The 12879-nt window shown below is 36.5% G+C and overlaps 1 protein-coding gene across 4 annotated transcripts in view; it reads left to right on the top strand.

Moving 5' to 3' along the window:
* Positions 1–12879, top strand: part of Mtmr1 (myotubularin related protein 1) — a 67471-nt gene that overhangs the window by 29580 nt on the left and 25012 nt on the right. For all 4 annotated transcript variants that reach the window (XM_055608752.1, XM_055608753.1, XM_055608751.1 and 1 more), the window contains 3 exons: positions 264–347; positions 1052–1201; positions 2021–2209. In XM_055608752.1, the coding sequence (XP_055464727.1) occupies positions 264–347; positions 1052–1201; positions 2021–2209 (423 nt within the window). The remainder of the gene's footprint in view (positions 1–263; positions 348–1051; positions 1202–2020; positions 2210–12879) is intronic.

Raw genomic sequence — 12879 nt, 5'->3', positions numbered from 1 at the left:
AAAGAAAGAAAGAAAGAAAGAAAGAAAGAAAGAAAGAAAGAAAGAAAAGGAAGGAAGGAAGAGAGGAAGGGAGGGAGGGAAGGAAGGAAAGAGAGGAGAGAGAGAAACAAAAGAAGACAGCAGGACTTCTAATTTGTTACTTTAAAATTTGCAAATTAAAATAAGAGTTATAACACATTCAGCTAACAACAGAATGAACAAAGCTTTGCTATTTGTTAAATGATAATAAATACTGACATGTATTTTGTGGATTCTGTGTACAGGTGCTATTTGCATTCAACTATAAAGAAAAGTTTCCAGTTAATGGCTGGAAAGTTTATGATCCAGTATCTGAATATAAGAGACAGGTAGAGTATGTCACTTGTCATAATGAATATGATAGCTTAAATGTCTGTACTAAAAGGTTAGGTATGTAGTAGTGGAGAAGAAGCTGGCCAACAAATTGTCAGTAGGCCTAGTTTTTCTAGCTTGTTGGGTCTCAATTTTCTGTGTGCCCTCTTCTCTTGTGCCATACCTTTGATTCCATCATTGCCTAGTCATCATTTTCCAGAGGATGTGTGCACAAAGGCTTGAAACTCAGATTTTTGAGAAGCCACCTTTCCTTCCTTCCTTCCTTCCTTCCTTCCTTCCTTCCTTCCTTCCTTCCCTCCTCCTTCCCTAATTCCCTTTCTCCTCTTTCTCCTTTCCTCATTGCTGCTATTTTCCTAAATGTCTTTTCTACCTTCCTATCTGTCTTCTTACCTGCCTTCTTTCCTTTCTCCTTCCCCACTCTCCCTCCCAGGATTATACACATACTAGGCAAGCATTCTATTTTTAAGCCACACCCCTATCTGCTTCCAGATGTTTTTATTACAGATCTCATAAAGAATTGATGAACAAATATCCAAACTGCATTAATTTGACTTGAGGTATTATTAGTTAATTAACAATGAACAAGTTATAAATGAATTTTCATTTAAAATAAGAAATAAATGTGATTCATACTTTGGTTTTTTTTTTCAAAGTAGAGATGAATGTTTCCCCTTCTTATTCCTTCTCTAATACCCTACAGGGCTTGCCTAATGAGAGTTGGAAAATATCAAAAATAAACAGTAATTATGAGTTCTGTGATACCTACCCTGCCATCATTGTTGTGCCAACTAGTGTAAAAGATGATGACCTTTCAAAAGTGGCAGCCTTTCGAGCAAAAGGCAGAGTTCCTGTAAGTACTAAGAGTTACCATTAAGGTAGAAAGAGACACCACATTTGATCTAATAACAAAATGGAGACTAGAAAAGAATAGTTTATAAACCTGACTCTACCTTTGATTCTTAAGAAATACCTCATTATATAAACACTCATTTGATCTGTCTCACTCTAGTATATGTTCTATTTCTAAATGAAAATGTAACTTAAGTTTTTCCCTCAGGGGATAGCCAAGAATAATAAAGGAGTAACAAGAATAAACTTGCTGGTACACTACAGTATACTTCATTGGTTGTACCATTCACTGTGGAGAAGATACATTCTTTCTTCCTGCTGTGTGGATTGCTGTAGCATATGGTACTAAAAACAACTATGCAGAGAAATGATAAGTTTTGCTCAGAGTGTACATCAGCATAATTTCGTATTATTTGACCACTGTAGAAAAATGGGAGAGTTATACATTTGTAACTTCAAGTTACAGATTTGAAGACCTCACCCTGCTATCTTACTGTAGACAATGTTTTTTTTCTATTAAAAATATGAAACTAGCTAGTCAAATATAAATGGAGCTAGATTTTATTAATTAATTATTAAAACTTATTGACTTAAGTTTTATTTTATTTTATTTTCAAAGGTAGAAAGGGACTTTTAGAGAGTGTCTAGTCGGATTTCTTTCAGCATGACCAACACATTAATTCTCTTGGCCATTAGCTTACTTACTCATAACAGGAAACTCTTTAGGAGAGACTGTACATTTTACCAATAAATTAGATAATATATTATTTTAGAAATATCTATCAGCAGATATTTATTATTTGTTGCTCTAAAACATTAGGTGTTGTCATGGATTCACCCGGAAAGTCAGGCAACTATTACACGTTGCAGCCAGCCACTGGTGGGTCCCAATGATAAACGCTGCAAAGAAGATGAAAAATACCTGCAGACGATAATGGATGCTAATGCACAGTCACATAAACTTATCATCTTTGATGCCCGACAAAACAGTGTTGCTGATACCAACAAGGTACATGTTTGGTAGCCTTTTAAAATATTTGTTTTTACATGCTTCCTTTAAGCCTTCATGGTTTTGGAAGAGGTCATTGAATTCCTTGTCATGTTAACTTGTGAGTTTTTTTTTGATATAGTCTGTGCCTGCCCCTCCCTCTTTAATATATTACTTTTATATATTTTATATATCCTTTTAGAGTAGACTCAGCTATATGAAACTGCACATATATAAAATTTCCATAAATCACATAAAGCTGTACTCATATATGTGAGATGGCCGTGAAATGTGGTAGAAACACATCTACATACAGCTCTTATTAGGTTTCCACTAGCTGAGGGGGCTGAGTCCTTTATATGAATGAAAACTTAAAGGTCAAGTGACTGGTATCTGTTACCCACATAGGGAAAGGCTTTGATTTGAGTCATTTCTCTTTCCCATGGAAAATTTTCCAAAAGTCTATACCTGAAGACATGTATTTAGTAGTCAGAGGACTTGACCTTCTCCTCAAGTAATTTCAAGTATTAGAAAATTGACAGTCTTTTACCATCTCATGCATATTTGTAATGTGACACTTGGGTAACCTACATTCTAAAGAACACCTAGCAGGGTGCTAGGGGAAATAACAAAGGCAGACAATTGAAGTGCTATAAATAAGAGGAGTAAGCTTTGTTTCCTTGGTGTGGGGGTGAGGGGCACAGAAGGTGAAATGGCTAGAATCCTCCTATACATAGACTTAGACTTTTTTTTACAGAGGAGATGGCACTTGAGCTGGCTTTACATAGTCAAAAAAGATGTAGAGGATATTTGAGACAGTTTGAGTACCTGTCCAATAATGTGATGGGACATGTTTTTTTATAAAAATGACAAGAATGTTGGCTAGGGGGAACCATCATAATCTGACCTGTGTGTGTGTATCCAACTTTTTCTTGTCAGCTTGTTCCTTGTGTTTCCCTAATATGTATTTCATCATGAATTAACTACAGCTTCCAAAAAGACAACCTCCTACCTCTATCATGGCTGTCATTGAGAAAGCACTGACCTTTGCTGTTGTCATTAATGACCTTAAATGGACCATTCCATTCTCTTGGCTTTCATGATTTCATGAATCCCTCTTACTCCAACCTCCATGTTCTTCTCACTATTCGCTATTTAGCTTGGTCCCCTTGTTCTCCTTCATTCTCCTTCATTCCTTTTCTGAACTTCAAATGGTAGTGTTACTTGAACATGTTTTTGGGGTACCCTTTCTGCTTCTACACCAATATTCCTGGGTCATTTACTCTGAGTTAGTACTCTAAACAATGTTTCTATGCTGAGTTGCACATAGAAGTATCTCTGGCCCTGAACCCTCCTGAGGTTAGACCAAATCCCCATCCTATTTTATGTTTGACATCGCTACTTAGCTGTTTCCAGGGTCACAAAACCTCAGTGAACTCAAATCCACCTAAGAGATAGTTTGGCAGAACAATGTGTCCTTTGGCTTGGACTTGGGTACTTCTGGGCTTTGCTGTACCAGTTACCTAACCTGTCCTACAAGATGGGAGATGATACTAGTGTCTTGTACCAACATTTGTGTGAGGATTAGAACTAAGTAAGAACAGTACCTGTGAAGGGCTCTGAATGACAATATGCAGTAATTCATGCATAAAGCTACCACTTCTGTGGTCAAGGATGCCACCCAGGATTCTGACCTGAAGGCTAGGTTATGTTGTTAGTTACTAAGATGGGAGAAAAATGGTTCAGGGAGAATAGTGATTTTCTGAGATTGCCCTTTAAACTATCCAAAGTCCACAAATGTTCATAAAGTTGTTCTCTTTTTAAAGGTTCCAAGAGATTCTGCTTTTTGCCTCCTCCAGTGTCTCATGGCCAAGCGAGCACTCCTGAGCTTGTAGCCACACCTTATAATTTACTTCATCTCCACTTGGCCTCCTCTTGCTGTGTGTTTCTATGATTCTTCCTCCTCTTTCTTCTAAGAATATTATAATGACCATCAGGACCCACTTGAAGTAATCCAGGATAATCCCTGCAATTTATGATGTTTAATCACATTTTCAAAGACCTGTTTTGTTTTTCAAATTATGTTGCTTTCACAGTTGGCAGGTATTTATTGTATCTTCAGTGGGGGCTACTTTTCACCCTATTCTGCCAAGGCATCCTTCATCAGGCCTTTGCTCCTCAGGATTGCTGGATCATTGCCAGTCTGTCTACTTCTCTTACCTCTTCCTGTTACCACTGTACTCTTATTCCAAGGACTTACAAAATATAAGAAAACTGTGTGGAGAAGACAGATGCACAAAGACAGAAAAATGATCTTCCTTTTAATTATTTTATTACTATTTAAACAAATATTTGTATATATATATATATATATATTTGCTGTTAAATAGAGAATATTTTACCAAAATGAAAATCCTGAGATATAGATATATATATATACATATATATACATATGTATATATAAATATAATGTATCAATATTAGATCAAGAAAAATTTAAACAGACCTCAGTGAAATAGAAGCAGTAGCTAAAAGTCCTAAACTCCCAAACTACCAGGACAAAATGGATTCAACAGAAAAATTCTACCAGCAATTCAAAGAATATTTGATGCCAATATTCCTCAGACTTTTCATGAAACAGGTAGTGAAGAAACATTGCATATATTTTTTATGGAGTGACTGTTACCCTGACACCCAAACCATAAAATGACCCAACAGAAAAGGAAATTTAAAGATTAATAAAACATGAATAATTCTCAATAAAATACATGTAGATTCAATATAAGAACACATTAAATGGATTAGCCACTATGATCAAATTGGATACATCAGAGATACAGGGATAGTTCACCATATATAAATCAATAAACTTAAACTACCACATAAACAAATTGAAAGACAAAGAATACATGATCTACTTCATAGACAGAAAAGGCCTATCTTTTATATATTTTTAAATTTATTTCTTTTATATTACAATGTTGTTGATATTAATATTTACTATTGATATATCTTTTAATTAAACACCGGTTAGTCTTAAACCTGCTGTATACCCAAATCATCATACAGGGACTGGGATTTATTTAATTAATCTAGAGCATAATTCTGGGCAATAGTTATTCCATCTTAAACCTCCAAGCCCACACAGTTTCCTACCATTCAGATTTTACCCATTATACTTGCTTTTAGTCATATCTTAGTTCTGGTCCATCTCTCCATGTGGTTCCTAGACCTCTCTTGTGGATTCTCTCTTCTACTCTCCCCATTCACTTCCATCTCCCCCTCTCTCCAGACCAGGATGTCCCACCCTATATTCTCCATTGTACAGCATTGTCTGGTTGGTTGTTTAATTGACAATATAGAGAACAAATGGTGGCATGTTTACATAAACTTGAGACAGTGCAATGTCTGGATTGAAACCAGTTAGTGAGCTAGAGAAATCAGCATCTGAATGAATAAGGGTAAATTGTATATATTCCAAAAGAACATTATACCAACATTTCCCCCATTAAGTCCAATAAAAGGCTCCATTTCTTTCAATAAAAAAATAATTATAAAAGTTATGAAAATTATTAGGTAAGATTTACATTTGCCATGTCCTGTTTACATGCACTTGGTAACTTAGAAGAAAGCATTTGATTATCTTATCTAGTTTAGAGTGCTATACCTAAATTAACTTTTATCCTTATTGGTATTACCTATATGAAAACATTTTTTAAAATTCTAAACAAATTAAGCTTAATTGTGGACCCATAACTATAACTATAACTATATAGTTGTCTTCAACCCCATCAGGGACTTGAGAAAGAATAAAAATAGTTACTCTGACTATGGAATAAATAGGAAGTGCATGTTAGCAGCTTCCAAAAAATAAAAAATTGACAGAGAGAATTTGCTGCCTGAACAGTCATCCATAACTCTCTATAACATTGGAGCATCATCTTCAGCCTTCTGGCTCAGAATATGTGACAAATATATATGTGAAGCAAGAACTATTTATGACTTGCTTACCCTGTCTTGGCATAGTTTGGCAGTCAACTTTTCCTGCATTTAAACTTGCCCATTTTTGGTAGATTCTGTCTGTCATGAAGCAAGCGTATTTTCTTTACCTGAGTGGCTCGTTTGCCACATTTGAAGCCATCTTCATATGGAAGTTCTTCTATGCTCATCATCTTCTTTGAGGTAGGTGGAGTGCTGCTAAGAGATGACCTGTCTTATTGTCAAAGAATCTTTAAAATAATAAAGATGCTTTTAATTGCCATATTCTGTAGGTCTCTGAAGTTTTTGAAGACTACCTATCTTTATGTAATCTGTCTACAAAATTATATCCAATCTGTTAAACCTAGGATGTATATATTCCTGTGATAAATTAGACTAGTTTCTGACATGACTATGAGTTGATTAACTAGCAATTAACTTGCATTATCTAATATCCTAAACAGTTTTTAATAGCAGTTTAAAAGTACTGGAAATAACTTTGAATTTGTATCAATACTAAAGCTCATGCCACTGTAGCAAAAATAGACTTATTTTGGATTAATATATAAAATCTTATACCAGAGTTAAAATTAACCTTATTTGAGAATAACAAATGAAACCTTAAGTTGAGTAGATTCAATAATTTACTTTTTGTCTTATGTTTCCTATAAGATATCCCTGTATTCCCCTTTCTTTCTTTTTAACCCCTTTTCTCCTTATCTAAGAAAGAAAGAGAAAAGAAAATGTAAAAGAGAGGAATCCCTGAGTCTAACCTTGTTTAATCTCCGAATAAGACCATTAATAATTTATAACCATCTCCCAATGACAATAAACATTCATAGCCATAGAAAACAACCAAAAACCTACCCAACCCCCATTAAGGAAAATTGGACATCGTTCTCATGGATTTCTTCTAGATGACATTTTGGACATGCAGAAATCCTATTAGGGAGCCCAAAGGGAATTGGGGGAAAATGGTTAATTAAGCAAGCATTAATATTTGTGGTCCAGTGTTTGACTGTTGAGAAATTTCAGGCTTAATGGAAGTCCTGTTTGAAACAGTCTAAAATGCTGGACCAATTGAGATTAGTAGCTTTCTTCAAAGCTTTCTTGGGAGCAGACTTTTATGAGAAACAGCAATTGAAGCAGTTGAGGCAGGAACAAGCAGAATGCTGGAACATGTAAGATGCTGGAATGGATATGTTAATGTCTCAGCATGTTAGAAGGATGATTTCTGTGAGGTTTGATCCAGCGTCTCTAGTGTCCAGTCCTTTTGTTCTGTAAACATATAACTTCTCACAAGCATTATACAGTTCTAAAATTTATAAATGTATAAGATGTTCAGGATGAAACTAAACTGTAAAACAATTTTATCTATGCCAATTAAAAGAATGGCATAATAAATTTTGAAGATATAGCCAAGGATTTATTGGCCATGTATTGTTGAAGTTCTAGCTGGAGACATAAATCAGTCAGTTTCAGAGTTGTTCCCATGTAAAGAGATCAGCAATATAAGTTACCATTATTATTGAACATACATTCATTATCATGTTGAAATCAAAACAAGGTTGTATAGATCAAAATATCTTTTTTGGGCTCTTGGCCACCTGCTGTATTAGGCCAAGCTGTTACCTATCTCCACAGAGAAGGCTTCCCATTAGAGACAAGCTGGTTGCATTGAGCAATAGAAAACGCATGTTTTAAGTAAACTTTATATAAACTCCTTTTTAATTTAGAATTTAAGCATACTTTAGGCATCTTGTACCTGTTTAGAGATTTAGGCCTAGGATTTTATATATGGTACAGCTATTTTTGTCCTTTCCCTCTTTTTTATACAGAATGGGCAGTTATGCCTTTATAGCCAAACTTTATATAAATTCCCTTTTACCTTTAGCATCCCTTTTACTTAGGCATCTTGGACCTGGATTTTTAAACTCCCTTTTACTTTTAGTACTTAAGCATATCCTAGGCATTTTGTACCTGAATTTTTATATTTGTTTTAGCTATCTTTGGCTTGCCCTCCTTTTTATATGGGATGGACAGTTTTGCCTTTTAAACATATGAATTATAATTTTTGAGTTTTTAGGACTTAACTAGGCTGGCGTATACTTTGCTACCTATTAGCCTCCTGTGTCTTTTTTTTTGCATCAGGTATGACCAACACTTGTCCCCCATGAAAATGTCTCACTTTTGAAAGGATAAGCCAGCTTCCAGAGCAGTGTGACAGCTTGATTTACTCAGCATTTAAAAGATTTTTTTTTGACATGGGAAGCATGCAATTTGCATGTTTGTCTTCCAGCCTAATTTTGAGTCCTTACATTGACCAACAGAACATAATTCTTAAGCCAAAATGCCCTTTTATACCAGTTCTATTTAAGTATCTGTTTTGAGATTGGCAGGCCTTTTCAGAGTAGTGTGGCATTATCTCTCTTTACATAAACCTAAAATTGATGTGAATCCAATCTTTAGATCAGTAAGGACATACATCTATTATTAAGAAAAAAGGACTTACATGGTAACTTTAAGGAAAATTTTGTCATTTTGAATCTTAGACTACCTCTGCAAATGGCTAAACAGCAGGCATTGCCATCCTGGCTTTTATTATGTAAATTAGGCTGATCCTGAACTCAGAGATCTTCCTGTTTCTTTTTACCTTGTGTTGGGATTAAAGCCATGTGCCTTCACCAACTTGTTCAATTTTTTTTTTCTCAAATCAATATCATTGTAACTCAAAGCCTTTAAATGAAAATCAAGCAAAGAGACAGGAAAATTTTAAATTTTGGGTCACTTGTGCCAATTTACACTGTAACAAGCAAGGCCCAGTTGGTTATTTTTTGGAATTTAGTTGATGTTTCAGTGAATTACCAGAAAGAGCTGACAAGCATCTTGCAGCCAGAGAGCTTTGAATTTTAGCCATTATTAATCTAATTTTTATTAGGAAGAGTGCCCTTTCTATTGTCTGTAACTTAGTATTCCATTCCTTGGCTTTTCCCCCCATTTTCTCCTTGAACATTCTTGGAGAAGGCATGGAAAAGAGCCATCACCATTAAACATATTGCAACCAGATCCATGACTATGCCAACCAAAACAAAGCCAAAAGGGATTAAAATACCCTCTGCCATGGCATTTTTATTTTACATGCAGTTAAGGCCAAGCTCTGTACAGAGGTCTGTCTGCCTCCAGTTCCTTTCTTTCCAGCCATGGCTGCTGAGCTGAGCTAGGCATCTTATAAAGAAGCCCTGCTTGTGTGTAGCAGCAGCTAGTTTTGTTATGTTAAGTCTCAGGTCTTCCCATGGTAGGTTATCTTTTGCTCCTGAGCCTGTTTGAGTTTCTCTTAAAGAGACAGTAATTGACCTGGGAGTTTTTAGGTTTTAAGTTGGGGTTGTATTGCTGGGAGCTTATTTCCCCCACCAAAATACATTAAAGTATGATTTAAAGGGTGTGGATACTTAGATTAGTTGGGCACCATTTGTTGTTGATATTAATATTTACTATTGATGCATCTTTTAATTAAACAGCAGTTAGTCCTAAACCAGCTCTCCACACAGAAACTGGGATTTATTTAAGTAACCTAGAGCACAATGCTGGACAATAATTATTCCATCCTAAACCTCTAAGGCCACATAGTTTCCTGCCATTCAGATTTCACCCATTATACTTGCTTTTAGTTATCTCTTGGGTCTGATCCATGTGGTTGCAAGACCTCTCTTACAGATTCTCTCTCCTACTCTCCCCACCTGCTTCCTTTTCCTTCCCTCTCTGGATCAGGATGTTCCACCCTGTATTCTCCATTGTACAGCATTGGCTGGTTGGTTGTTTAACTGACAATATAGAGAACAAATGGGGAGATGGATCAGCCATTAAAGGCAAGGCTCACAACCATACATATAAGAGAAAAAAATGGTGGCTTATTTACACAAACTTGAGACAGGTGATGCTTAGAATAAGCATCACAATGCAATGTCTAGATTGAAACCAGATAGTGGGGTAGAGAAATCAGCATTTGAATGAACAAGGGTGAATTTATATATTCCAAAAGAACATTATACGAACATTACAATTTATTCACTTTGTATCCCAGTTGTAGTCCCCTCCAACTTCCCTTCCCAATTCTGCCTTTCCTCCCTCTTCTCCTCCCTTGTCCCTCCCCGAGTCCACTGATAAGGAAGGTCCTCCTTCCCTTCCATCTGACCCTAGCCTATCAGGTCTCATCAAGACTGGCTGCATTGTCTTCCTCTGTGGCCTGGTAAGGCATTCTCAGGAGCAAAGAGCCAGCCACTAAGTTCATGTCAGAGATAGTCCCTCTTCCCCTTACTAGGGTACCCACTTGGAGATTGAGCTGCCATGGGCTACATCTGAGCAGGGGTTCTAGGTTATCTCCATGCATGGTCCTTGGTTGATTCATCAGTCTCAGAAAAGACCCCAGGGCCCAGATATTTTGGTTCTGTTGCACTCCTTATGGAGCTCCTGTCCCCTCCAGGTCTTTCTATCTCCCCCTCTCATAAGATTCCCTGCACTCTGCTCAAAGTTTGTCTATGAGTCTCAGCATCTGCTTTGATACCCTGCTGGTAGAATCTTACAGAGGCCCTCTGTGGTAGGCTTCTGTCCTGTTCCCTATTTTCTCCCTCTTCTGATATCTATCCCATTTACCTTTCTGAATGAGTATTGAGCATCTTATCCAGGGTCCTCCTACTTGCTTAGCTTCTGACAAAAGTTGTATCTGGTTATAGTGTGCATGATGTTTTGAAGTATTATACATTGTAGAGTAGGCTAAATTAAGGTAACAAACATGTATAACCTCACAAACTCTTTTCTGAAGTGAATAAAGTTCAAATCTATTCTTAGCAATTTGGATGTATACAATATGTTGTCATTGTCAGTAGTCACCATGTTGTATAGACTGATCTAAGAACAAAGCTCTGTACATCCTATACCCTTAAAGACTTTCCTTTCTCTCTCTCTCTACATCTCCTGTATGATAATTCTTTCCATTCCTGCAACACCTCCCGTGGTCACCTCTGAGTCTTTGCTGTGTTCACATAGCTAGCCACTTTCCCATACTTCAGGCTGGTGCTTTCTCAGACCCTGAAACTTAGAAACTAAATCCCCCAGCTAGCTGTTTCCCAAAGTATATGCAGATTTTTGTTTCTCTACAGGCACAGTAGTAACCCCGCCTCTATTGATCAGATCGCAGAAGGTTCACAGTCTGAGAGGACTTTGTGCATTACAGTATGGAAAGAGTAGTGACAGATGTAAGAGGTGGCTGGTAACATTGATGAATGTTGCTGCTTAGATTACTTTCTCCTTTTTATTCAATACAAGACCCCAGTGTAAAGGGATGGGGGTATCCATATTTAGGGCAAGTTTCTCCTCCTCAGTTGAACCTCTCTGGAAAAATCCCCAAGGTCATGCCCAGGTTGTGTCTATATTATTTTAAACCCATCAGTTGATAATCAAGACCAACAACCATAAAAGTATTGTTCCTTGGCTCTCCTAGTTCCTAGTGGCCTGAGGCATTCTAGGTTTATAGACTCATCACTTTAATCTCTACTTTTATACTTTGTTTTTACTTGATCTTCTCCCCTTCTTCTCTGCCTCTGCATCTGCTTTCCTTATAAAGATATCTGTTGGGCCAGCAAGATGGCTTGCCACCAAGCCTGACAACTTGAGTTTGATTGATACCAAGAACTGATACTGTAGAAGGAATCTCTTGTGTATTGTATGGATGCAACACCTGTCAATTAAAAAACCTATGGCCTCTGGCTGAGGCAGGAAATAGGTGGGACATTCAGCAGGCAGGAGGGATTCTGGGATAGAGCCAGCAGCATGAGATTCAGCCAGCAAGATGTGAAAAAGATGGATACATGGTGCCTGAGCTCAGGTAACCAGCTACATGGCAGAATGTAAATTAGTATAAATGTATTATTTTTAATTATGAGCTAGTCAGAGAAGAGCCTAGCTATATAGCCTAGGTATTTGTAAAATAATAACTGAGTCTCACGAGTTATTCCAGGAGATATCAGATGGAAGGACCTCCCCCCCGCACACATACACACACACAATAAATATATAGTAAAAGAAGAGAACCAAATCCTGTAAGATTGTCTGTCCTCTGGCCTGTATACAAGAGTATGCACACAAGCACACAAATAATGTAATAAAAATGGCATATCTTCTATGCTGAATTAAGGTCCATCTTAATCTAATATGACTTTGGTTTAAGTTGATTAAATTTATAAGGAGTCTTTCAAAATATACTCATAAGCACTAAGAGTCAAGACTTCAACACATCATTGTATTGAAGACAAAATTTAAGCCTTAATAATCTTCTTTCCTCTATTATGGTTTTTAAATCAGTACCAACTGGCTTTTACTCAAGTTTCCTTCTGCTAGTACCATTTATCTACTTAGAAAATGTCATACTATCATAAAATTTCTGCATAAAAAAACAATTTGGAGTTCTGAAACCACAGAGTTTATTTTATCAATTTAATAAGAGAAAATAAATGTAACAAAAGGGAGATAACTGATCTTATAATAAAACCTTGCCTGTAGCTAGCTTACACTTTACAGAGGTCAATATTCAAAACACATTTAGATGAGAGGGCAGAGAAACTGGTGAACATATAAAAAGCTACAGCTGCTGTGGAAGACAATTTGGTGGTTCCTCAAAAGCTAAACAAAGAATTCCCATATCATCCAGTTGCTAACGA

The sequence above is a fragment of the Psammomys obesus genome, unplaced genomic scaffold (genome assembly GCF_907164565.1).
Source record: "Psammomys obesus unplaced genomic scaffold, mPsaObe1.curated_primary_1811, whole genome shotgun sequence".
Classification (NCBI taxonomy): domain Eukaryota; kingdom Metazoa; phylum Chordata; class Mammalia; order Rodentia; family Muridae; genus Psammomys; species Psammomys obesus.
The sequence above is the reverse complement of the archived record's forward strand: the minus strand, read 5'-3'. Positions and strand labels throughout refer to the sequence as shown.